A 27,669-nucleotide genomic window follows, 5' to 3' on the forward strand; every position below is an offset into this window, starting at 1 on the left:
GAATCAAAAAAAATGAAGAAACCTTAAGAATTATGTGGGACTCTATCAAGAAGGATAACCTGCGGATGATTGGAGTCCCAGAACAGGGAGGGGGGACAGAAAACACAGAGAAAATAGTTGAAGAACTCCTGACAGAAAACTTCCCTGACATCATGAAAGACGAAAGGATATCTATCCAAGACGCTCATCGAACCCCATTTAAGATTGATCCAAAAAGAAAAACACCAAGACATATTATCATCAAACTCACCAAAACCAAAGATAAACAGAAAATTTTAAAAGCAGCCAGGGAGAAAAGAAAGGTTTCCTTCAAGGGAGAATCAATAAGAATAAGTTCAGACTACTCAGCAGAAACCATGCAGGCAAGAAGGGAATGGGACGACATATACAGAACACTGAAGGAGAAAAACTGCCAGCCAAGGATCATATATCCAGCAAAACTCTCTCTGAAATATGAAGGCGAAATTAAGATATTTACAGACAAACACAAGTTTAGAGAATTTGCAAAAACCAAACCAAAGCTACAAGAAATACTAAAGGATATTGTTTGGTCAGAGAACCAATAATATCAGATATCAGCACAACACAAGGTCACAAAACAGAACGTCCTGATATCAACTCAAATAGGGAAATCACAAAAACAAATTAAGATTAATTAATTAAAAAAAAAATACACATCACAGGGAATCATGGAAGTCAATAGGTAAAAGATCACAATAATCAACAAGAGGGACTAAATACAGGAGGCATTGAACTGCCATATGGAGAGTGATACAAGGCAATATAGAACAATACAAGTTAGGTTTTTACTTAGAAAAATAGGGGTAAATAATAAGGTAACCACAAAAAGGTATAACAACTCTATAACTCAAGATAAAAGCCAAGAAAAACGTAACGACTCAACTAACATAAAGTCAAACACTACGAAAATGAGGATCTCACAATTTATGAAGAAAAACGCCTCAGCACAAAAAAGTATGCGGCAAAATGAAATTGTCAACAACACACATGAAAAGGCACCAAAATGACAGCACTAAAAACGTATTTATCTATAATTACGCTGAATGTAAATGGACTAAATGCACCAATAAAGAGACAGAGAGTCACAGACTGGATAAAGAAACACGATCCATCTATATGCTGCCTACAAGAGACACACCTTAGACTTAGAGACACAAACAAACTAAAACTCAAAGGATGGAAAAAAGTATATCAAGCAAACAATAAGCAAAAAAGAAGAGGAGTAGCAATATTAATTTCTGACAAAATGGACTTTAGACTTAAATCCACCACAAAGGATAAAGAAGGACACTATATAATGATAAAAGGGACAATTGATCAGGAAGACATAACCATATTAAATATTTATGCACCCAATGACAGGGCTGCAAGATGCATAAATCAAATTTTAACAGAATTGAAAAGTGAGATAGATACCTCCACAGTTATAGTAGGAGACTTCAACACACCACTTTCGGAGAAGGACAGGACATCCAGTAAGAAGCTCAATAGAGACACGGAAGATCTAATTACAACAATCAACCAACTTGACCTCATTGACTTATACAGAACTCTCCACCCAACTGCTGCAAAATATACTTTTTTTTCTAGCGCACATGGAACATTCTCTAGAATAGACCACATATTAGGTCATAAAACAAACCTTTGCAGAGTCCAAAACATCGAAATATTACAAAGCATCTTCTCAGACCACAAGGCAATAAAACTAGAGATCAATAACAGAAAAACAAGGGAAAAGAAATCAAATACTTGGAAAATAAACAATACCCTCCTGAAAAAAGACTGGGTTAAAGAAGACATCAAGGAGGGAATAAGGAAATTCATAGAAAGCAAAGAGAATGAAAATACTTCCTATCAAAACCTCTGGGACACAGCAAAAGCAGTGCTCAGAGGCCAATTTATATCGAAAAATGCACACATACAAAAAGAAGAAAGAGCTAAAATCAGAGAACTGTCCCTACAACTTGAACAAATAGAAAGTGAGCAACAAAAGAACCCATCAGGCACCAGAAGAAAACAAATAATAAAAATTAGAGCTGAACTAAATGAATTAGAGAACAGAAAAACAATTGAAAGAATTAACAAAGCCAAAAGCTGGTTCTTTGAAAAAATTAACAAAATTGATAAACCATTGGCTAGACTGACTAAAGAAATACAGGAAAGGAAACAAATAACCCGAATAAGAAACGAGAAGGACCACATCACAACACAACCAAATGAAATTAAAAGAATCATTTTGGATTATTATGAAAAATTGTACTCTAACAAATTTGCAAACCTAGAAGAAATGGATGAATTCCTGGAAAAACACTACCTACCTAAACTAACACATTCAGAAGTAGAACAACTAAATAGACCCATAACAAAAAAAGAGATTGAAACGGTAATCAAAAAACTCCCAACAAAAAAAAGCCCTGGCCCGGACGGCTTCACTGCAGAGTTCTACCAAACTTTCAGAGAAGAGTTAACACCGCTACTTCTGAAGGTATTCCAAAGCATAGAAAATGACGGAATACTACCCAACTCATTCTATGAAGCCACCATCTCCCTGATACCAAAACCAGGTAAAGACATTATAAAAAAAGAAAATTATAGACCTATATCCCTCATGAACATAGATGCAAAAATCCTCAACAAAATTCTAGCCAATAGAATCCAACAACACATCAAAAAAATAATTCACCCTGATCAAGTGGGATTTATACCAGGTATGCAAGGCTGGTTTAATATCAGAAAAACCATTAATGTAATCCATCACATAAATAAAACAAAAGACAAAAACTACATGATCTTATCAATTGATGCAGAAAAGGCATTTGACAAAGCCCAACACCCATTTATGATAAAAACTCTTACCAAAATAGGAACTGAAGGAAAATTCCTCAACATAATAAAGGGCATCTATGCAAAGCCAACACCCAATATCACTCTAAATGGAGAGAACCTGAAAGCATTTCCCTTGAGAACGGGAACCAGACAAGGATGCCCTTTATCACCGCTCTTATTCAACATTGTGCTGGAAGTCCTAGCCAGGGCAATTAGGCTAGACAAAGAAATAAAAGGTATCCGGATTGGCAAGGAAGATGTAAAGTTATCACTATTTGCAGATGACATGATTATATACACAGAAAACCCTAAGGAATCCTCCAGAAAACTACTGAAACTAATAGAAGAGTTTGGCAGAGTCTCAGGTTATAAAATAAACATACAAAAATCACTTGGATTCCTCTACATCAACAAAAAGAACACCGAAGAGGAAATCACCAAATCAATACCATTCACAGTAGCCCCCAAGAAGATAAGATACTTAGGAATAAATCTTACCAAGGATGTAAAAGACCTATACAAAGAAAACTACAAGCTCTACTACAAGAAATTCAAAAGGATATACTTAAGTGGAAAAACATACCTTGCTCATGGATAGGAAGACTTAACATAGTAAAAATGTCTATTCTACCAAAAACCATCTATACATTTAAAGCACTTCCGATCCAAATTCCAATGTCATATTTTAAGGGGATAGAGAAACAAATCACCAATTTCATATGGAAGGGAAAGAAGCCCCGGATAAGCAAAGCACTACTGAAAAAGAATAAGAAAGTGGGAGGCCTCACTTTACCTGATTTCAGAACCTATTATACAGCCACAGTAGTCAAAACAGCCTGGTACTGGTACAACAACAGGCACATAGACCAATGGAACAAAATTGAGAACCCAGACATAGATCCATCCACGTATGAGCAGCTGATATTTGACAAAGGACCAGTGTCAATTAATTGGGGAAAAGAAAGCCTTTTTAACAAATGGTGCTGGCATAACTGGATATTCATTTGCAAAAAAATGAAACAGGACCCATACCTCACACCATGCACAAAAACTAACTCCAAGTGGATCAAAGACCTAAACATAAAGACTAAAACGATAAAGATCATGGAAGAAAAAATTGGGACAACCCTAGGAGCCCTAACACAAGGCATAAACAGAATACAAAACATTACCAAAAATGATGAAGAGAAACCTGATAACTGGGAGCTCCTAAAAATCAAACACCTATGCTCATCTAAAGACTTCACCAAAAGAGTAAAAAGACCACCTACAGACTGGGAAAGAATTTTCAGCTATGACATCGCCGACCAGCGCCTGATCTCTAAAATCTACATGATTCTGTCAAAACTCAACCACAAAAAGACAAACAACCCAATCAAGAAGTGGGCAAAGGATATGAACACACATTTCACTAAAGAAGATATTCAGGCAGCCAACAGATACATGAGAAAATGCTCACGATCATTAGCCATTAGAGAAATGCAAATTAAAACTACGATGAGATTCCATCTCACACCAGCAAGGCTGGCATTAACCCAAAAAACACAAAATAATAAATGTTGGAGAGGCTGCGGAGAGATTGGAACTCTCATACACTGCTGGTGGGAATGTAAAATGGTACAACCACTTTGGAAATCTATCTGGCGTTATCTTAAACAGTTAGAAATAGAACTACCATACAACCCAGAAATCCCACTCCTCGGAATATACCCTAGAGATACAAGAGCCTTCATACAAACAGATATATGCACACCCATGTTTATTGCAGCTCTGTTTACAATAGCAAAAAGTTGGAAGCAACCAAGGTGTCCATCAACGGATGAATGGGTAAATAAATTGTGGTATATTCACACAATGGAATACTACGCATCGATAAAGAACAGTGACGAATCTGTGAAACATTTCATAACATAGAGGAACCTGGAAGGCATTATGCTGAGCGAAATGAGTCAGAGGCAAAAGGACAAATATTGTATAAGACCACTATTATAAGATCTTGAGAAATAGTAAACCTGAGAAAAACACATACTTTTGTGGTTACGAGGTGGGGAGGGAGGGAGGGTGGGAGAGGGTTTTTTATTGATTAATCAGTAGATAAGAACTGCTTTAGGTGAAGGGAAAGACAACACTCAATACATGGAAGGTCAGCTCAGTTGGACTGGACCAAAAGCAAAGAAGTTTCTCGGATAAAATGAAGGCTTCAAAGGTCATCGGAGCAAGGGCGGGGGTCTGGGGAACATGGTTTGCGGGGACTTCTAAGTCAATTGGCAAAATAATTCTATTATGAAATCATTCTGCATCCCACTTTGAAATGTGGCGTCTGGGATCTTAAATGCTAACAAGCGGCCATCTAAGATACATCAATTGGTCTTAACCCACCTGGAGCAAAGGAAAATGAAGAACACCAAGGCCACACGACAACTAAGAGCCCAAGAGACAGAAAGGGCCACATGAACCAGAGACCTACATCATCCTGAGACCAGAAGAACTAGTTGGTGCCCAGCCACAATCGATGACTGCCTTGACAGGGAGCACAACAGAGGACCCCTGAGGGAGCAGGAGATCACTGGGATACAGACCCCAAATTCTCATAAAAAGACCAAACTTAATGGTCTGACTGAGACTAGAGGAATCCCGGCGGCCATGGTCCCCAGACCTTCTGTTGGCACAGGACAGGAACCATCCCCGAAGACAACAAATCAGAAATGAAAGGGACTGGTCAGCGGGTGGGAGAGATGCTGATGAAGAGTGAGCTAATTATATCAGGTGGACCCCTGAGATTGTGTTGGCAACTCTTGTCTAGAGGGGGGATGGGAGGATAGAGAGAGAGAGAGGCCGGCAAAATTGTCACGAAAGGAGAGACTGAAAGGGCTGACTCAAGAGGGGGAGAGCAAGTGGGAGTAGGGAGTGAGATGTATGTAAACTTATATGTGACAGACTGATTGGATTTGTAAACGTTCACTTGAAGCTTAATAAAAGTTAATTAAAAAAAAAAAAAAAAAGAATCACCTGGGGAATCAGTTTATTTTGAAGCCCTGTTCTCAGAATTGGTCTCTAACCAGCATCTTTACCACAATCTGGGGAGCTTGTTAGAAATGCACATTCTCAGCAGGGGTTCGAACCAGAATGAACTGGTTTGAAGCGCTGGCACAAACAGCAGAGCCTTAGTTGTAGAATTCTCTCTTGAGTTTGTTGATGTTATTTTCCTAGAGAAATTTTATACATGAATAAAATACACGCACACAAACACCCTCCAAGGCTAAAATACCCAATTAATAAATACAAATGTATTGGCTTTAATAGCTTTTGCTTTCACTGCAAATACCCAAATCATCTCACTTAATTTCAGCCATACACCTGCAATAACATTTGCTTTTGTTTCAGGTATATGGTTGAAATTTATATACAAGAATTTTTTTTTTTTTTTGTAGTTCAGAGAATATCTAAAATGTTATAGAAACTTATTCTACTTTTTGGTATATTTTAATATATTAAATGCACTATATTGTCATTTTTTAATATTTGTTAGCATTCATTAATCAGTATTTTCATAAATGTTTATATTATTTCATAATATTTTTAATTCCTGCTCCACTATTCTCTTTGAACACATACATACATACATACATACATACATACACAGAGCCACTACTTACAACTTAATCTTTAGGGGAGAAGCCAATCATGTGTCTAGTGCTGAAGGTTGTTTAGGAGTTTGGAGAAGCAAAAGGAAAGTCTAAGCTGGAAGAGTAAAGGGCAATTTCACAGAAGAGGAGGAAGTAGTAGTTAATGGTGGAGGTTTTGAGTTAAACCTGACTTTATATTGACATTTACTGTCATATCTGTGATCTGAGGTAAATTATTCAACTATCTGGGTCTTTGTTCCTTTATTTGTAAGGTGTGGATAATAATAACTCTATGTGATGATTAAAGGGATAATACTCATCAAGCGCCCTGCCCATTTGAACTATTTATGCCCTTTCTCCTCCTTTTCACTATACTGACGTTATTTTACATAACTGATTCTTGTAATCACTGCATCAAAATAAGAAAGAACTGAAGACTTTTTTTCCTTGGTGAGGAATCAGATTCAATGTTTGGCTGAAGTCTCAGAATAATGAAAACGTGGCGCTGCAGTTAGCCAGTACCAAGCGTGCAGGGAGAAAAATGAAGGATGGTCTCAGTGAGAATTTCTGGTGTTCAACAGGAGCCCAGGTACTGGATATTCTCAACTGTTCTAGAGAATTGGGCTTATTAGTAGTGCTTTGTCCAAGAGCACTGGTAGCGCATTGGTTAAAAGTTTGGCTGCTAAACAAAAGGTCAGGGGTTGCAATCTACCAACTGCTCCTAGGAAGAATGATATGGCAGTCTGCTTCCATAAAGATTTACAGCCTTGGAAACCCTATGGGGCAGTTCTACTCTGTTCTGTAGGGTCACTATGAAATGGAATCGACTCAATGGCAAAAATTGGTTTTTGCTTAGTGTTTGCTCACTTGTATCCTTATGGAATCTTTCTGTGATCTTAGCAAGTGTAAGGAGGAAGCAGCTAGAAAAAAGAGAACATGCCCAAGAATATAAGAATCGACTCAATGGCAAAAATTGGTTTTTGGTTAATGTTTGCTCAGTTGTACCCTTATGGAATCTTTCTGTGATCTTAGCGAGTGTAAGCAGGAAGCAGCTAGAAAAGAGAACGTGCCCAAGAATACAAGAATTTTAGAGGTGGAAGGGACCCTGACAGATCACCTTGTTCAATATTCTCATTTTTACTGAGGCAAACATGAATGCTAGCGAGATCATGACTTGGCCAAAGTCCCAAAGTTGTAGCGCTAGAGCTAGAACTCATGTTTCCAACTTCTCAGGCCGTTGGTCATACCATAGCACTGCATAAGGTACTTTACCCCAAGGGGGCTTAAATTATTGGAATGTTGTAAATAAATGATCAACCGTATTACTGTTACATGCTTACTCTAAACATTCAAGCCTTTTATTCTTTAACTTAACATATATATATAATGTCCATACTAGCTCCAAGGATGAAAGAAACAATATAGGATGTTAAAAAAATCAGTCTTTTGCATAATCAATTTTGAATGGCCTTTGCTCTAGCTATTCCTGCTCCCCTGTAGAGTTGTCCCAGGATCTTTACAGGCTGGTTTCTTCATGAAAAAATAGAGAGAGAGAGAGAAATCAGCCTTTTGAACTGAGGTCTTGATGTGCTTGGGGAGATGTCATAAACTGAATCTTCTTTTTCACCTGATTTTCCCAATTCTGTTAATGGTGGCAATACTCTACTACTTAGCTTCAAAATCCCTGAGCTGTTGATTGCCCCCAACCATCACCTCTATATTTTAACAAGTGGCCAACCCCTGTGAACTTAACATCTGCAATATATTTTTCCTCATTTCTATTTTTATTTCCACAGTTTTCATCCTATTTCTGCCCTCTGCATCTCCTTCTGCCCAACTTTTATCTGTACCTTCAATCTATGCTAGCTTCCATTATTGAAGAAGAAGAACAAAGTGGGAAGCCTCACGTTACCTGATCTCAGAACTTACTACACCACCACAGTAGTTGAAACAGCCTGGTACTGGTACAATGACAGACATATAGCCCAATGGAGCAGAATTGAGAACCCAGACGTAGATACATCCACCTATGGGCAGCTGATATTTGACAAAGGGCCAAAGTCCATTAAATGGAGAAAAGACAGCCTCTTTAACAAATGGTGCTGGCATAACTGGATGTCCACCGGTAAAAAAATGAAACAGGATCCATACCTCATACTCTACACAAAAACTCATTCAAAATGGATCAAAGACCTAATAGAAAACCTAAAACGGTAAAGATCGTAGAAGAAAAAATACAGATAGCACTAGAGGCCCTAATAACATGGCATAAATACAATATAAACCATACCTAACAATGCACAAACATCAGAAGATAACAATGATAACTGGGAGCTGCTAAAAATTCAATACTTGTGCTCATCAAACGACTTCACCAAAAGAGTAAAAAGTGAACCTACAGATGGGAAAAAAAAGTACTGGCTGCAGTATATCTGACAAGGGTCCAATCTTTAAAATCTACGAAATACTTCAACATCTCAATGACAAAAAGACAAATAATCCAGTTTAATAAACAGGCAAATCAAACAAACACTTCACCAAAGAAGATATTCAGGCAGCTGACAGACACATGAAGGAATGCTCAGGATCATTACCTATTAGAGAAATTCAAATCACAACTAAAATGAGACACCATCTGTCATGGTTTGAGTTGTGTCCCCCAAAAATATGTGTCAACTTGGTTGGGCCATGATTCCCACTGTTATGTCATTGCCCTCCATTTTGTGATTGTAATTTTGTGTTAAAGAGGATTAGAGTGGGAGTGTAACACCCTTACTAAGGTCACATCCCTGATCCAATGTAAATGAAGTTTCCCTGGAGTGTGGCCTGCACCACCTTTTGTCTTACAAGAGATGAAAGGAATGGGAAACAAGCAGAGAAGGGAGACCTCATACCACCAAAAAAGTAGCACCAGGAGCAGAGATCATCAGTTGGACCTGGGGTTCCTGCACAGAGAAGCTTCTGGTCCAGGTAAAGATTAATGACAAGGACCTTCCTCCAGAGCCAATAGAGGAAGCCTTGCCCTGGAGCTGATGCCCTGAATTTGGACTTCTAGCCTACTAGACTATGAGAAAATAAATTTCTCTTCGTTAAAGCCATCCACTTTTGGTATTTCTGTTATAGCAGCATTAGATGACTAAGACATCATCTCACCCCGACAATACTGGCACTAATTAAAAACAAACAGAAAATAATAAATTTTAGAGAAGTTGCAGGGAGATTGGAACTCTTATGCACTGCTGGTAGGCATGTAAAATGGTACAACCACTATGGAAAATTATATGACATCTCCTTAAAAAGCTAGAAGTAGAAATACCATCCCAATCCTAGGAATACACCCTGGAGAAATAAGAGCTGTCGCATGGATAGACATATACACATCAAGTTCATTGCAGCGTTACTCATAATAATAATTAAAAAAAGATAGAAACAACCTAAGTGTCCATCAACACGTGAATGGATAAACAAACTATGGTACATACACACAATGAAATACCATGCAACAATCAAGAACAATGATGAATTCACAAAACATCTTACAACATGGATGAACCTCGAGGGCTTTATGCTAAGTGAATAAGTCAGTCACAAAAGGACAATTATTATATGAGACCCTATTATAAAAACTCAAGAAAAGGTTTACACATAGGAAAAAAAAAACAATCTTTCATGGTTTTGAGGGTGGGGAGGGTAGAGAGGGGAAATCACTAAATAGTAGACGAGTGTCAACTTTGGTGAAGGGAAAGACAACACACCATACAGGGAAAGTCAGCACAACTTGATCAGGGCAAAGTCACAGAAGCTTCCTAGACACATCCAAACACCTTAGGAGACTGAGTTGCTTGGGCTGAGGGCTGGAACCATGGTCTTGGGAGACATCTAGGTCAATTGGCATAACATAGTTTGTAATGAAAATGTTCTATATCCTACTTTTGTGAGTAGTGTCTGGGGTCTGAAAAGCTTATGAGTTACCATCTAAGATATATCTATTGATCCCATCCCATCTGGAGCAAAGGAGAATGAAGAAAACCAAAGACACAAGGAAAATATTAGCCCAGAGGACTAAAGGACTACATGAACCAAAGCCTCCACTACCCTGACTCCATAAGAACTAGATGGTGCCTGGCTACCACCACCAACTGCTCTGACAGGGATCATAATAGAGAGTCCCAGACAGAGGGTGAGGTAAATGTAGAACAAAATTCAAATCCACAGAAAAAGACCAGACTTACTGGTCTGACAGAGATTGGAGTACCCCCAAGACTATTGCCCCTGGACACGCTACTAACTCAGAACTGAATCCATTCCTGAAGCCCACTTTTCAGACAAGGTTTAGACAGGCTTATAAAACAAAAATAACACACGTGAGGAATGTGCTTCTTAGTTCAACCAAATACATGAGACCAAATGGGGCAAAAAAAAAAACACCCCACAAATGGGGCAACTCCTACCCAAAAGCAAGAAGAGAAGGCAGAAAGGGACAGGAAAACTGGATGAATGGACACGGAGTAGAAAGGGGGAGAGTGCGGTCACATTGCAGGGATTGCAACCAACATCACTATACAATATGGGTATAAATTTTTGAATGAGAAACTGATTCATGCTGTAAATGTTCACCTAAAGCACAATAAAATTAAACAAAAATAATTAAAAAATCTATGCTTGCTTCAATTCACTTTACACATCATTACGAGAAATAACTTAAAATACCAGTCATGGTTCTCTGTTTCCTACTGAATAATCTTTGGTACTTAAGCCTAGCATTTAAGGTGCTTAAAAAAAAAAAAAAAAAAAAAAAAAATTTTCTTTTTTTTATGAAGTGGTTAAGAGCTCAGTTGCCAACTGCAGTTCAAATCCACCACCCTCTCCTTGGAAACCCTATGGGGCAGTTCTGCTCTGCCCTGTACGGTCAATATGAGTTGGAACCGACTCAGTGGCACCTACCAGCAGCAACAACATGATCTAATCTGGGCAGCTAAATTGAAAATCCTATTAAGTATCGTTATTCCAGCCCAACTTGAGGTGACATCTTATCTGAGGCTTGGAAGATGAGAAGGAGGAATACAGGCAAAGAGCGAAGAGAGTTACAGAGGGAACACCTGAGGGAGGGTGTTGGAGATGTCATATTCTCTTCAGGAACCTAAAAGTAGTCCCACAAGTGTGGAGCAGAGCGAGGTGGGGTACCTGGAGATGAAACTGGAGAGATGGGGGACCCCATCATGTAGGGTGATGTAAACTGGTAATTTCCTGGTTAAAGACCAGGATTTAGGCTCAGAAGTGTGTCCAAGGCCACATGCCTTCTAAGGTACGCTGCTGGGACCTGAACCCTGCTTGACCCAGCTGGTTGGTCATCTTTCTCCCAGAGCCAGCTGCCGCCATTGGTCAATTTGTCTTTCTGCCTCATCCCAGGGCCTATGTTTTCGTTCCTCTGCAGCTTGGGAGGTACACACCTGTCATCGTGTATACAGGAGATGTCCCTGGATGATGGGACCTGTTCGTTTCCTCTCCATGCTCCTCCCCTCTGATTCTATTGTGTCCTTCAAATCAAACCAAATCAGTTAAATTCAGTAAAAGATGACTTCTGCTTACCAGCTTGATAGTGATTACTTTTTAGTGCCTTTAGGGGTGCAGCTCTTGGTGTGGCTCTCACTGATTTAAAAGTCATGATGCTGTATAGTTACAGCATCCACACGTGATGTTGAGAGAGGCACTGTGTAGATCATGACTGTCTCGTCTCTGGTTAATCACATCATGAGACATATGGAGCTCCCGTGGAATTCAGAATGACTTTTAAATTTGGTCCTATATGCATATACATATTAGTCATAGTAGGTTCCCAAACTTCTTTTTCTCTCTTACTATTCTCTCCACAGAAACACCAAGGAAATGATTTAATTACTTAAGAGAGTTGCTGCATGCTTAAGACAAAGCCAGGGAGGAACTACAAAAGAGAAATACTTTTTAACCTACAAATTTAGAGGGTGGGATTATTTCTCCCATATGCTGAGACTATGCATAAAGAAATTCAACCAACTGGATGTTTGCATTCCCGGGAACACAAAGACTGTTATGATTTCCATTTTTTGTATCGAATTGACCAGCTGTTTATTGGGTCGTCATTATGTTAGCATTAGAAGCTTAATAATTTCAGGAAAAGGAAAACAGCCCTCTAACATCTCAATTTAGAAAACTGAACTATTGCCTGAGAAATGAGGCATTCTTAGAAAGCAAAGCTCAACAACGATGACGTGTCAGTCAAAGTATTTAAAACTCACGTCAGGCTCATCTTAGAAACTCATATTGTAAAGTACACAACGCTTTGCAAACTTGACCAGACTTGACTTCTTACTTTCCAATTGTTATCTAGTCGACTCTGACTCATGGTGACCCCACGTGTGTCTGAGTAGAACTGGGCTCTGTAAGGTTTTCAGTGGATGATTTTTTTGGAAGTAGAGCACCAGGCCTTTCTCCTGAGGTGCCTCTGGGCAGACTCAGACCTCCAACTGTTCAGTTAGCAGCTGAGTGCGTTAACCATTTGCACCACGGGGGATGCAACGTACTCTGTGATGTATGGAGTGCATGTGGTATTGCTTGGTCCAGTAAGAATTTACTACCTTTTCCAGGAACATGAGATAGTCAGAAGTTTTAGATTTCATTAATGAAAGCATGTAACAATCTTGCAATAAACTTTATGAAGCTGACTTCATCTCCCACCATACAAACACTTGGCTATATGTTGTTAATTTTAAGCCGTGCACTAAGCCACATTGCGACTTTACCATCGGTGATGTTTTAAATGGACGGCTGACACACAGCCCTTGACAGTATTTAGCACTTTATTGCAAAACATTAGCACTAACTTTAGAAGCTATAGCATAATGAAATTTTACAGCCAATTAAGTGATGAGTCACTGTCAGCTTCCTACTTTCCTCTTTGAGATGAATGAGGAAATCAGATCCAGGAAGTGAGGGAGAGATTCTAGCTGCTATGAAATCTTAAGCGTCACCGTAAATTTGAAGTGTCAGGGAGCAGAGAAATACAGTGTCTAAATAGTCTGAAAAGAAATCAAATGTTTTGTTTGCTTTTAATTTAGGAAAAGTAATAGAGTTCAGTCTTCTAGTTTGTCATCCTGTACTTATACATTGATTATGGAAAAAAGCCTTATAATGTCCATTGATTCTCATAGGACAGGTCGTTAGATAGTTTCCTGAACTTTTTACTTTAAAAGAAAATGTTCACTCAAACTAACTGGGGTTTATAACTAGCTGAGGAAATACATCGTTTGAGGAGTGAAAACTTAAATTTAGCATGGTATACGAAAGTGTATGCAAATCAATTATACATGAAGTTGAAATTGGGTTTTCTTAGGAAAAGCTAGAAAAGAGTATGTCTATTCAGTTATAGGGCATCTCTAATACAATCTATCAGGAAAGTGTGGTACATAAATTTATCTCAGTGATGAAATGTTCAGGAATGTCTTTACAGATTGATAGGGAGGTTGAGATGGCATTAAAATAATTCATACATCTCTAGTTTTTGTATGTAGGCCATGGATTTTGGAAATTTTTCAAAATTTCCTTAATAGTCTCCTGGTTATTGCTTCCTTTGAATCAATTTGGCTTAGGCATTTTCTGCCAATGCTGTGGCTGCTGGCTGCCTCTAGCTTACATTAACAGAAACAAAGAAATCCTTCCTTTTCTTTAAGGTCCACAAGTGAGAAAAAAAATCAGATAAACAAACAATAATACTCACAGGAGTGTGTGTGTGTGTGTGTGTGCATTTCTGCAGCAGAGAGATTTACAGGACAACTTAACCTCAAACATTACATGTCTTTGTTTGCAAAACTCCTTGTCTTTTTTTTTTTTTGGCCTGGCATATATTTTTTTAATTTATTTTTATCTTTCTTTTTTTATTATTGTACTTTAGATGAAGGTTTACAGAACAAACTACCTTCTCTTTAAACAATTAGTTATATATTGTTTTGTGACATTGGTTAAGAACCCCCCAACATGTCAACATTCTCCCTTCTCCAACTTCCGTTCCCCATTACCAGGGTTCCTGTTCCTTCCTGCCTTCTGGTCCTTGCCCCTAGGCTGGCGTGCCCCTTTGGTCTTGTTTTGTTTTATGGGCCTGTCCGGTCTTTGGGTGAGGGATGAACCTCAGGAGTGACTTCATTACTGTGCTAAAAGTGTGTCCCTGGGGCCATACTCTTGAGGTTTCTCCGGTCTCTGTCCAGCCAGTAAGTCTGGTGTTTGTGAGTTAGAATTTTGTTTTACATTTTTCTCTAGCTGTGTCTGGGTCCACTGTGATCCCCATCAGAGTAGTCAGCAGTGGCAACCCTTCACCATCCAGCTGTGCTGGACTTAGTCCTGTGGAGGCTACAGTAGTTGTGGTCCACCAGTCCTCTGGACCAATCCTTCAAAACTCCCTGTTTTGTGCCTTGGCCTCAAGCTTTTCCCCATGTTGCTCCATGCTCCTCTCTCTTTCCTTTCTCTCTGCTCTGTTTCCATCCTCCCAAAAGGAAAACATTTGATTCTATACTTTTTTTTTTAATTTGCCTATCATTTCATGCCTTTTAGCCTCTCTCTCTGTCTCTATCTCTGTCTCTTGATATCAGCTCTAGTCTTCTCTCTGTGTGTCTAAGGACTTGACTAAAGCCTTGAGATTTATAGATATTGGGAATTAGATGCCCTTAATCTCTTTATCGGAAACCCTGGTGGCATAGTGGTTAAGTGCTACAGCTGCTAACCAAAAGGTCAGCAGTTCGAATTCAGCAGGCACTCCTTGGAAACTCTGTGGGGCAGCTCTACTCTGTCCGATAGGGTCACTATGAGTCGGAATTGACTTGAAGGCAGTGGGGGTTTTTGGTTTTAATCTCTTTATCTGGTGGGAAAAAGGGACGGATTTGATTAGATTTTTTTTTTTAGTTGTATATACCATCAAAGAATTATTTCTATTTAGATACTTCAATGTCATAAAATCTATGTAAATATTTTTAAGAATTGAGATATCATAGAACGGTGGTTTTCAAAAGGCGGCCCCACAGTCCAGGCTAGTTGTATTAGAATCTCTGGGGATACTTTGAGGTTACAGACTTTTTCTGTCCCCAGACCTGGAGGTTCTGATTCGGTGAATCTGGAGGAGCACTGAGGAGCACTAAGGAGGAGCACTGAGGAACCTATCCTGAGCATGGCGACAACTTCTCTGGGCCTCAAAGTCCTCATTTACAGTTATCAAGTTCAGTGATACAAAATAAACAAAATACATGGTGCTCTCCATTGGGTCCTAGGGACCTGCCCTAGAAGTAGGCTTTTCAAAAAGTCTTATATCACTAAATCTCATTGTTATTTGCCTATTTTTTCATAAGCCATCACCCTGGTTTGCCAGGGACTATTCCGTTTTGGAGTCCCCGGGTGGTGCAAACAGTTAACATGCTTACCTGCTTAACCTAAAGGTTGGAAGTGTGAGTCCATGCAGAGGCACCTTGGAAGAAAGGCCTTGGCAATATACTTCTTAAAAATCAGTCATTGAAAACCCTGTGGGGGTGTTCTATTCTGACACACATGGAACCGACTCAATAGCAGTTGGTACGGTTATCCCGGTTTCAGTCGTATGTCCCAAGAAAGCCCTCAGTCCTGGACTAACCAGAGCAGTTGGTCACCTGATAAGGGTCTATAAAGAGATAACTGAATCTTTTTGGTCGCTGTGACCATTCTTTGGGGCCCTGGAGGCACAGTGGTTAAGAGCTCAGGATGCTAACCAAAAGGTCAGCAGTTCAAATCCACCAGCCACTCCTTGGAAGCCCTATGGGGGCAGTTCTACCCTGTCCTATAGGGTCACTATAAATGGGAATTGACTTGACCACAACAGATTTGGTTTTGTTTTGGTGACCATTATTTGATATTTATTTATCAGTTGTCTACCCTGTGTTTAAAACTGTGGGAAATAAATTTTAGGCAGAAGCTGAAAGGACTGTTTGCACAGGTAACTGATGAGATTCTGGGCCCAACTAGTGCTATTCAAGGACCCAAGAGACAAAAAGTGCACCAGCACAGAGTAGATCAAGCAGCTAAGGAAGACTGAAGGAGAAGATACATCTTTTGGCACCTTGAAGATGCTCTTTGTGAGAACTGTACTTTCCTGTTTCTTTGTGTTCTCAAACTAGTGAAGCCTTTAATAGGAATCTTTAGAAAAATCATGACGTAATTCCCTACAATGATAGCCCGGTTGGACGTGGAGGCAGAATACCTGTATAGAGATGTGACAGACAATTGGAAAAGTGGGGCTGGCAGTCAGGTGACAGGAAATGCCTAGGAAACAAATTTTCCAAAATGGATGATGTTGATTACTATAAAGTAATGTAATGTTTTGGACCATATAACCTGCATTTTGGATTCCAATTTATACTTCCAGCCCATAGAGATAGATGGTAGTTTAAGATTTTGAGAATGAATGGACTCTGAGAATTAAGAAAAGAGAGGACGCAGACTTGGGAAATGGGGATTTGAGCTACCAAACAATCAGAAAAGGCATGTCGAAAAGTGAGGGGCAGAATTCAGCACCATGAAAGACTGCAGAGAGAGAAAATCAGCTAAGAGCATCCAATAGGGCAGAGTCCCAGTGACTGAGAACAGAAAAAAAATTGTTAAATGATTGGATGAATATAAGTGAATAAATGGACCACTGCATTTGTCTTGAAGAAAGTCATTCGTCTTATCAGAATTTTATTAGAATTAGTTGTTTAAAAAAATGGACAAATAAAACATTTTAATTCAGTTCTTTAAATTGATATACGCTCCTTGGAAACTCTATGGGGCAGTTCTACTCTGTCCTATAGGGTCGCTATGAGTTGGAATTGACTTGACGGCAGTAGGTTTTTGGTAGAGTGTAAAGAAAATGAATATTTGTTGAAAGACTATTAAAGGTAGCTAACTGACATCCACGGGAAAGTTTAAAGTGTTTGTCTTCGGTCTCTCCAAATGTTATTGGATGTGTAAGGTTAGTGGTGAGTAGTCCTGGTGGTGCAGTGGTTAAGCGCTTGGCTGCTAACTGACAGGTTGGCGGTTCAAAACCACCCAGCGGCTCTCCAGGGCAAAGAAAGACCTGGTGATTTGTTCCCGTAAAGATCACAGCCTAGAAAACCCTATGGTTCAGTTTTACTCTGTCACACGGGGCCACTATGAGTAGAAATCGGCTCGACGACACCTAACAACAACCTGGAGGTTATAGGAGATCCCTTTTGGTTACATTAATTGCTAAATTTGTCCAGGGAGTGAGCAAATATTGGCCTTGGAGCTTGAGATCTGGGAATTCCTCCCAAATCAGCACTATGAGCCCATGGAGCTTTAACCTTGGTTTTCTTGTCTTCAAAATGAGAATTTTGGATTCTAGATGATTTCCAGCTTATTTTCCATTTTAAATCTTATGTTATTTTCCTTTTCTAATCCTATGCTTCTTGTACACATTAGATGATAAACACTAAGCCAATTCTCAGCTTGAAATATGCCTTAAACACACAAATACAATTGTTCAGAATGACATTAAGTCTGAGAAATCTACATTTTTTTACTAGAAAATTGAAAGAGAAAATTGAATTCAAGAGAAGAAATAAATGGGATAATTTTCGTAAAGATGATAAAGTTCTAAGGAAATACTGTCATGGAATATTTAGAAGAAAGGGCTTTGGGATAGAGGACGTTCAAAACAAGAACAGATTTGGATTAAAAAAAAAAAAAACAGAAACCTCACTTTAGGCCACTGATTAGATGGGACACCTGGACTTGAGGTCGACGAGAATGACAAACGACATTATATACATTTTACTTAAAAGATCAAGCCACTACTGAAATGTTACGTAATTACTGGAACGTACAATATAACAGGACTCAGTAAAGTGGAAATAAAGTTAATGAAACTATACTTCTCTAATTTTCTTGATATCCTTTGGTTGCTAATGAAATCCTTTCTGTTCTTTTCAAATGAAGAATCCAACGCCGAGTTTAAAAACCTGACTCAGTAAGTCTGGGCCTAGTAATCGAACGGAAAATCAAATAGTTTTGTGCCATTAAACGTGGCTCCAATGATGGAAATCTTAGCCCTGATGCCATCTTTTGTTGAAACCTCACCAAGGGGATTGACGGGACCCCTTTTTGTTTTGCAGGGCTGGAGCGCATTGCGCGGGACTCCTCTTATGAACAGGAAGGAAAGGTCCAATTTGTAATTGACGCTGTGTATTCCATGGCCTACGCCCTTCACAATCTGCACAAGGATCTCTGCCCAGGGTACGTTGGCCTGTGTCCTCGGATGAGCACCGTCGATGGGAAAGAGTTACTTGGTTACATTCGGGCTGTAAATTTTAATGGTAAGTTATGCCTATTTTGTGTTGTTGTTTTTGTCTCTAAATACTTTAGAAATGACAACAGGGTGCGTTTTCCCCCCCATGTATAGAAGATACTCAGGCAGAGTGAAAGCACAGGATTAGGTACACTTTCCCTTTTAATCAGAAGTGAGAATTTTTCCACCTGCTTTTAAATCTCAAGTGTATTTTTTTTTGTGTGTGTGTGTGCCACCATTAATTTCCTGAAAGAAGTAGAAGTTAAAAATAAACTTCTATCGGAATTGGGTTTTTTTTTTTTTTTGGATCAATCAAAATATTTGCTTTAAATATTGCTATTTCAGAAATAACTTAGAAGGCTCATCTGGAACCACTGACAATGGATTAAATTTCTTAGAAAATGTTCCTGCCGTTATTAGAAAAAGGATTGTAGACATTCTGTTTGGAAACTGATTTCCAGCTTTTTCTTTCTTTCTTTTTCTCCTCAGAAAAGCTTGATTTCAAGCTATTTAAACAGGAAGTTGGCTTGAGGAAAGTGGATGATTATGGAGTTGGTATATGTTTACCTTCTAATAGTGTTGTGGAGCCCTGGTGGCGTAGTGGTTAAGAGCTTGGCTGCTAACAGAAACATCAGCAGTTCGAATCCACTAGCTGCTCCTTGGAAACCATATGGGGCAGTTCTACTCTGTCCTGTAGGGTCGCGATGAATCAGAATCGACTCGATGGCATCAGGTTGGGTTTGGCAAGAGTGATGTGCTGCGTTTCTGCATTTTCCCCTCTCTTGTATTTCCCTTAATGATTGGCCAGTTAAAAGCAGGGATCTGCAGCTTTTAAGACAGAACTATGTGCTATGAGGTGCAAATGGGATTTGCCTACTGGGCAAGCAGAAATGTTGCTTCTGTGACTGTCACAAGAAACCGATATAATATACTGGATTGATAGTATTTAGTTGAGAATAGCTATACCGCCTGTCTGAAGTGAAGGAATTGTTGAATACTGCTGTTCTTTCACGAAAGTTGTAATGGTTGCTACCCATGACTTTGGCCATTATTTTCAAATAAAATGATAGAATGCTCTGAGCTGTCTAATTCCTTCGATTTGGCTGTAATCCACACAACGAACATGACTCCGAGGCACGCGGAGCAGCGGACTGTCCATCATAATACACTCCAGTGACCTCAGCTGCCAGCCTTGCTCAAAAAAGCACAAGGTCACCTTCAATTTAGAATTCAAGTGGAAACTTCTTTTGCTTTGTTCAGGCAACATGAGACAGGATTTGGTTTGCGTTCAACAAATGAGTACCCTCCTTTTCAGCAGAATTTTTGTGAAACACTACGTAACAATGCTTTTGTTAAGGCTATAAATGCTAAGGGGAGTTGGAAAATAATTTTCATGCAGTTAGCAAATTGAGCAAAAGAGGAGTGATACAATACAAGGCTATTTACCCTAATGTGAGGTTGGGGAATAATTCATCTATTCAATATCGTTAGGGGGGGTGGGAAGTCAAATACAAAAAAGTGCATTTTCTCAATAACTACAGGTCACATCTGAAGGCAGGAAAATCTAACACAACACTGGATGACATCATTTTAAAGGTGAATTACCAATTTCTCCGTGATCTTAGACATAGATTAAAACCTAACCCTTCCTCAATGACTTCAATGATTATGGCACACTGTACTATGATGATGTTTTAAAGACTATTAAACAATATCTTAATTTCTAACAATGATTAAGACATTTGTCTCTAGACTCCAATGATTTCTGAGCTCTTTTGTCCACTCCATAGGTTTTTTTTTTCCCTTTCAACATTACCAGACTGCGGTGATTGTTGCTGTGTTTGTCTTTCGGGCTGATTCCTTCGAAAATTTGCTTCTTTCGATCTATTAATGGACAGAGAAAGAAATATAAATGTCTATTAATTTACTCAGCTGATATTTATTGAGTACTTGTCAAGCATTGTGTAGGTGCTAAATATATATTAGTGATGAAAATAGACAAAACAGATGTGGAAGTTAGAGTTTCTTGGGGAGTTTAGATACTCGTCAAATAAACACACAAGGATATAATAATCTGTGGTACATGTTGAAAAGAGAGGTGTGCTGGACTGAGGGCTTATAATACGAGAAACTTCCCTAATTAAGAGAGTTAGGTACAGGTGAGACCGAGGAGGAGCTGGGTGTGAGATAAGGACGGAGCAGTAGGTGAAGCCAGGTGAACCATGTGAAATCTTATAAGGCTCATAGGTTTGTTCTTCATCTTGAAAACGATGGGGACTTGTTAACGCACAATAGAACTGTGTCCGATACAAGGGTATGTTCTAGATAAGCATCTAAAGTAAATGAATTTTGGTGTATTAATCTACAAGAGACTCTCTTTGAGCGCCAGGGAGATTTACGTAGTTTCCGGCTTGAGCCTTGGCTGTGTTTCAATACCTGATGACAGAGAGTAAGACGCTTAGGCCTAAGCCAATTATCCTGGAATATATAATTCTTTTGATGTTCAGTAATTTTCTGGGATGTTCATCAAGTTTTTAAACTTTTGTTATTGGCTTATCTATTGTTGTTTTTGTTAGTTGCCTTAGAGCCAATTCTGACTAGTGGCGACTCCACGTGTGCAAAGTAGAATTGCTTCATAGGGTTTTCAAGGCTATGCCCTTTCGGAAGCAGATCACCAAGCCTGTTTTCTGAAGCACCAGTGGATAGCTTTGAACCATCAGCCTTTTGGCTAGTAGTCAAGCACTTAAATGTTTGTGCCACTTAGTAATTTCAGTAATTTTCAGGATGTTCATCAAGTTTTTCAATTTCGTTATTGGCTTATCATTTAATGTTCTATAGTTATTAATATCTTGCTTGTTTATTATAAGGAGCCCTGGTGGTGCAGTGGTTAAATCTCTCAGCTGCTAACCCGAAGATCAGCGGTCGGAACCCACCAGCTACTCTGTAGGAAAAAGATGTGGTGTTCTGCTTCATAAAGATTTACAGCATTGGAAACACTATAGGGCAGTTTAGCTCTGTCCTTTAGGGTCACTACGAGTCAGAATTGACTCAATGGCAGTGAGTTTTGTTTATGGTAAAAGACATACAGGGATGTTCAAATAGGAGAAAACCATCAAAACTGTTGAAGGAGGAGGAAGAAAATATAACTAAGACTAAGGACAAGATTTAGTTCTGGGCTTCCTAGCATTTAAAGCATAAAGGGACATGGAGTGGGCTACATGGTTTTCATTATATGATAGAAGCAAGTCTACCTGTTTTTCAGGAGAGAATGAATTTTATTGGAATTTTTTTTCCAAAAGAAATATATCATATGGGATTTTGACAACTTAGTGAGTAGTAGTATTTAACACAATTTTACAGCAAAAGCTGAAGCATTCTTTTTGGGTGTTTCGCATCAAAGCAAAGCTAGGAATGTAATATTTGAAATACTGAAGTATAATTCCTTAAAAGTGTTTCAAGGAGGAGGGAGATACCCTTCGTTGGTCTTGATTTATGGCTCTTTCAAGTTATGATGATATGGAGATGTGCCATTTTCTGAAGAAGAAATGAACAGCATCTCCCTAATTCTGTTTTTCAAACTCTGTCTTCAGAACACTACTCAGAAATCTAATACTTAAATCAGTTAAATAAGAACTGCTGGGCTGAAAACCAAAACCAAACCCATTGCTGTCGAGCTGATGTCGACTCATAACGGCCCTACAGGGCAGAGTAGAACTGGCCCATATGGTTTCCAAGGAGCAGCTGGTGGATTCAAACTGCCGATCTTTTGGTTAGCAGCCTGAGCTATTAACCACTGTGCCACCAGGGCCCCATTGGGCTGAAGCGGTTAGGAAAATCCTGGCCACTTCAATTCTTCTTGTCCAACTTGCTGGTCTTGGAAGTAACTTTAAAAAGCCCCAGTGGCTCTTTGGAGCACACTTTGAATCCATAAACTTAAATATTATTGCCTTTGCTAGGCCTTTCATAGAAGCTGAAACTAGACATTTGGAGTTTATGTTTTCTGTTGGGAATCCAGAAAATGGCTATTTTATGTTGTTAATTGGGTACCACTTGAATGGGTTTTAGAGCTGCAAAGATGGCCAGTTTTCTCACCTAGTGGGATAGCTAACCTACTCCCCAAAGTTTGGAGGTGCAGGAGGTCTACGGCCAAATGAAAGTTCCCTCAGGATCAGCTTTGAGTCTACTGAAGAGCCCAAAATGTGCTTAACTAGACCTGGAGCTGCTTACTATATACCACTACAGACAATTATTTTATCCTGGAAGTTTTTTAGCATTGCAATTACCAGTTGTCAAAGAGTGAGTTTAGTAAGGCAACTTTCAATTTTCCATAGTGTGGCCTCCCACATTATCTGCCACGATCAGCGGGCTACAGAATGAACTCTCGGTATTTGAAAAAAATTGATCCATTGGTAATAACAACTAAAAAATATGTATGTGGTTACATAGCTAGATACGTATGCATATATGTGTATAGGAAGGCATAAGTGAGTATATGCGTGTGCATGTATAGTTCTGTCTGTAAGCATATGTATATACATGCTTGTGTGTGCTGCATATATACTCACATATATAATAAAGCACATAGGGAGCACAGTTATGGAGACTCCCTAGACATAGCCAAACCTCATGGGATTGGTTTACTGGGTTAAAAGGCTTAGGACCATAGTCTCGTGGGACAACATGGTCAATTGGCATAACATAGTTCATAAAGATAATGCCCTACATCCTAGTCTGGCGAGTAGCATCTGGGGTCTTAAAACCTTGTGAGTGGATATCTAAGGCTCAAAGAAGAAATTAGTCCATGGACTAATAGCCCACACAAACCACAGCCTTCTCTAACCTGAGATCAGAACTAGATGGTGCTCGGCTACTACCAACCATTCTGACCAGTGACCCAATAGAAGGTCCCAGGTAGAATGGGAGAAAAAGGTAGAACAAAACTGAAATTCCTAAAAAAAGGCCAGACTTACTGTAACAGCAGAGACTAGAGGAACTCCTGAGACTATACCCCTAAGATAACATGAATTTGAAGCTATTTCAGTAGGTCATCTGTCAGCAAAATAATAGATGGGTTTATAAAATAGTATCACCCGTGAGTACTGTGCTTCCTTAAATAATCAAGTATACGGGACCAAATGGTCAACATTTACCCTTAAGCAAAGGTAAGAAGGTAAGGGGGGCAGCGCGGGGAAGCTAGATTAATGGCAACAGAACAAACAAGAATGGAAATAATGTAAATATAATAGATAATAATGTAAAATAACAAATAATAAGTGTAAAAATGTAACCAATGTCATGGAAAATTTGTATAAAAATTTTTAAATGGGAAGCTAAAAAAAAAAATGATCCATTAGATGAAATTATTTCATAATGCCCATTTAAATATTGGATAGTGGCTGCCCAGACTGTAATTTCTCTGTAGCTAAAAATTGTAAACTAGTTTTTTTCTGACATTAGTTAGATAGATATCAGGACAGATTGCTTTTTGTGGTTGTTTTTAGTTTGATTCCCTGAGTGGTGCGAACAGTTAACCAACTGGGCTGTTAAAACCAAAAGGTTGAAGGTTTGAGTCTACCCAGAAGCATCTCGGAAGGAAGGCCTTGTGTTCTACTTCCAAAATAAATCAGCCATTGAAAACACTGTGGAACACAGTTCTATTCTGACATACACGGGGTCAGCATAAGTTGGAATTGACTTGATGGCAGCTGGCTGTAGTTTGAGACACTACAACCACGTTATTGGTGTTCTTCCAGTTTGTAGCAATGAAAGGTGAAGCAGCCAGAGCAGCCGAGTGCTTCCCACACCGTGGATATAAAATTAAAGAGAAAGAAATTTCAAACTCAGTCTTGCTGAGATTGTTACCTGGCATCTGATGTGCCCAACTGAGCAGAAGTGTAAAGATACTTGGTTTAAACGGCCCTGCTTCTTCCAGTTTATAATTTGACAGTGTAAAGGACATATTAGAATTTAGACTGATGAATGATTAGTGCTTCAGGCCAGAGTTACTGGATATCAACAAATAGTTAAAGATGACACATTTAGTCAAACTAAAACTATAAAATACTATTTGACGTCAAAGATGTAAACAACAATGGTAGTTTGATTGAATTAAATCACTCGAACTGATTGTTTACGTCACTGGAAAAATTAACCTGAACCATGTCAGAATGTATATTTTAAGCACATCCTGAATCAGGGCATATCTGAAATTACTCATGCGTTCCTTACAGGTTTTCTCAACTGCTCTTCTCTACTTAAGGAGCCAGAGGGAAACAAAGACCTGCCTTTTAGAATGACTTTTATTGTGGCTATTTGAACAAAATGATGTTTCTATAAATTTTTTAAGTCCAAAGATTTATCAAAAGAAAAACATAAAGGAGTTCAAATTTTTTTAAGAACTTCAGCAACTGTTTCAACCTTTTATTCCACACCAGCCTGTTGGCAGTAAAATATTAATACTATACACCTTGTATATGATCAAAGATTTTTGTGTTGCTGTGAGGACCTTATTTATCATAAAGAATAAGCATTGGATAGAATTCCAGAGGTATTTCTTCATTCCTTTTCTCTACAGTTGAGCTCATGTCAGGGGCAGGGCAACCGCTGTGGCATATTAATCAGGATTTGTTTGATTGTAGGTAACAGAAACCAACTTAAACATGCTAAACATAAAAGGAAGACTTTATGAGGGTATCTCAAGAAGCTCCAAGGCAGGATAGAAAATGGTCTAAGAAAGTAACTGGTTCTAAGAACTAAAAGCCTGTTAGAAACACAGACCTCTTTCTATCTGACTGTCTGCTTTGTTTGGCTCTATGTTTAGGTTTTCTCTACCTTTAGGTCCACGGGGTAGGCAGCAGAAGGCATCCTGCCTTTCCAGAATTTAGCTATTTTTCGTTAGGACACTTGTTCAGACTAATAAAGATTTTTTTAAAGTCCCAGTTCCAGCTTCTTGAAAACTAGAATCTCATTGGCCAAACTTAGGTTGGTTGTCAGATTTGTTCCAAATGATCAGTGTCGGAGAGCAAATAATGCAAACTTGGTTGTCACGGGTCATGCCCTGTGGATGCAGGGGACATGAAGGCAGTTTCTATAAGTGATTTATGGTGAAAGTTTAAGCAGGGAGATGGAAACTGGAAAGAAGGGTGATATTTGTGTCTCTGAAACTTACTGCTTATTTAGGTGGGGTGCGTTTATGTCAGGCTGAGGGAGACACGAATTAAGAATCATAGAGAATCTGAGAGATGGGTCAATCTTGAAATTATTTAGTGGATGCCCTCATGTTGTTGTTGTTGTTAGGTGCCATCGAGTCGGTTCCGACTCTTAGCGACCCTGTGCACAATAGAATGAAACACTGCCCGGTCCTGCGCCATCCTTACAATCATTGTTATGCTTGAGCTCATTGTTGCAGCCACTGTGTCAATCCACCTCGTTGAGGGTCCTCCTCTTTTCCACTGACCCTGTACTCTGCCAAGCATGATGTCCTTCTCCAGGGACTCATCCCTCCTGACAACGTGTCCAAAGTATGTAAGACGCAGTCGCGCCATCCTTGCCTCTAAGGAGCATTCTGGCTGCACTTCCTCCAAGACAGATTTGTTCGTTCTTTTGGCAGTCCATGGTATATTCAGTATTCTTCGCCAACACCACGATTCAAAGGTGTCAACTCTTCTTCGGTTTTCCTTGTTCATCGTCCAGCTTTCATATGCATATGATGTGATTGAAAATACCATGGCTTGGGTCAGGAGCACCTTAGTTTTCAGGGTGACATCTTTGCTCTTCAACACTTTGAAAAGGTCCTTTGCAGCAGATTTGCCCAGTGCAATGTGTCTTTTGATTTCTTAACTGCTGCTTCCATGGCTGTTGATTGTGGATCCAAGTAAAATGAAATCTTTGACAATTTCAATCTTTTCTCCGTTTATCATGATGTTGCTCATTGGTCCAGTTGTGAGGATTTTTGTTTTCTTTATGTTGAGGTGTAATCCATACTGAAGCCTGTGGTTTTTGATCTTCATTAGTAAGTGCTTCAAGTCCTCTTCACTTTCAGCAAGCAAGGGTGTGTCATCTGCATAACGCAGGTTGTTAATGAGTCTTCCTCCAATCCTGATGCTCCATTCTTCATATAGTCCAGCTTCTCAATTATTTGCTCAGCATACGGATTAAGTAGGTATGGTGAAAGAATACAACCCTGACTCACACCTTTCCTGACTTTAATCCAATCAGCATCCCCTTGATCCTCTTGATCTATGTAAAGGTTCCTCATGAGCACAATTAAGAGTTCTGGAATTCCCATTCTTATCAGTGTTATCCATAGTTTGTTAGGATCCACACAGTCGAATGCCTTTGCATAATCAATAAAACACAGGTAAACATCCTTCTGGTATTCTCTGCTTTCACCCAGGATCCATCTGACATCAGCAATGATATCCCTGGTTGCACGTCCTCTTCTGAAACTGGCCTGAATTTCTGGCAGTTCCCTGTCGATATACTGCTGCAGCCGTTTTTGAATGATCTTCAGCAGAATTTCGCTTGTGTGTGATATTAATGATATTGTTCTATAATTTCCACATTTGATTGGATCTCCTTTCTTGGGAATAGGCATAAATATGGATCTCTTCCAATCAGTTGGCCAGGAAGTTGTCTTCCATATTTCTTGGCATAGATGAGTGAGCACCTCCAGCGCTGCATCTGTTTGTTGAAACATCTCAATTGATATTCCATCAATTCCTGGAGCCTTGTTTTTTGCCAATGCCTTCAGAGCAGCTTGGACTTCTTCCTTCACTATCATCGGTTTCTGATCATATGCCACCTCTTGAAATGGTTGAATATCGACTAATTCTTTTTGGTATAATGACTCTGTGTATTCCT

At 39.1% G+C, this 27,669-nt stretch overlaps 1 protein-coding gene across 6 annotated transcripts in view; it reads left to right on the plus strand.

The window, feature by feature from the left end:
• Positions 1-27,669, plus strand: part of GRM8 (glutamate metabotropic receptor 8) — a 926,910-nt gene that overhangs the window by 559,688 nt on the left and 339,553 nt on the right. For all 6 annotated transcript variants that reach the window (XM_049894739.1, XM_049894736.1, XM_049894735.1 and 3 more), the window contains one exon: positions 18,635-18,835. In XM_049894739.1, the coding sequence (XP_049750696.1) occupies positions 18,635-18,835 (201 nt within the window). The remainder of the gene's footprint in view (positions 1-18,634; positions 18,836-27,669) is intronic.

This window comes from Elephas maximus, chromosome 8 (genome assembly GCF_024166365.1).
Source record: "Elephas maximus indicus isolate mEleMax1 chromosome 8, mEleMax1 primary haplotype, whole genome shotgun sequence".
NCBI classification, from domain to species: Eukaryota; Metazoa; Chordata; class Mammalia; order Proboscidea; family Elephantidae; genus Elephas; species Elephas maximus.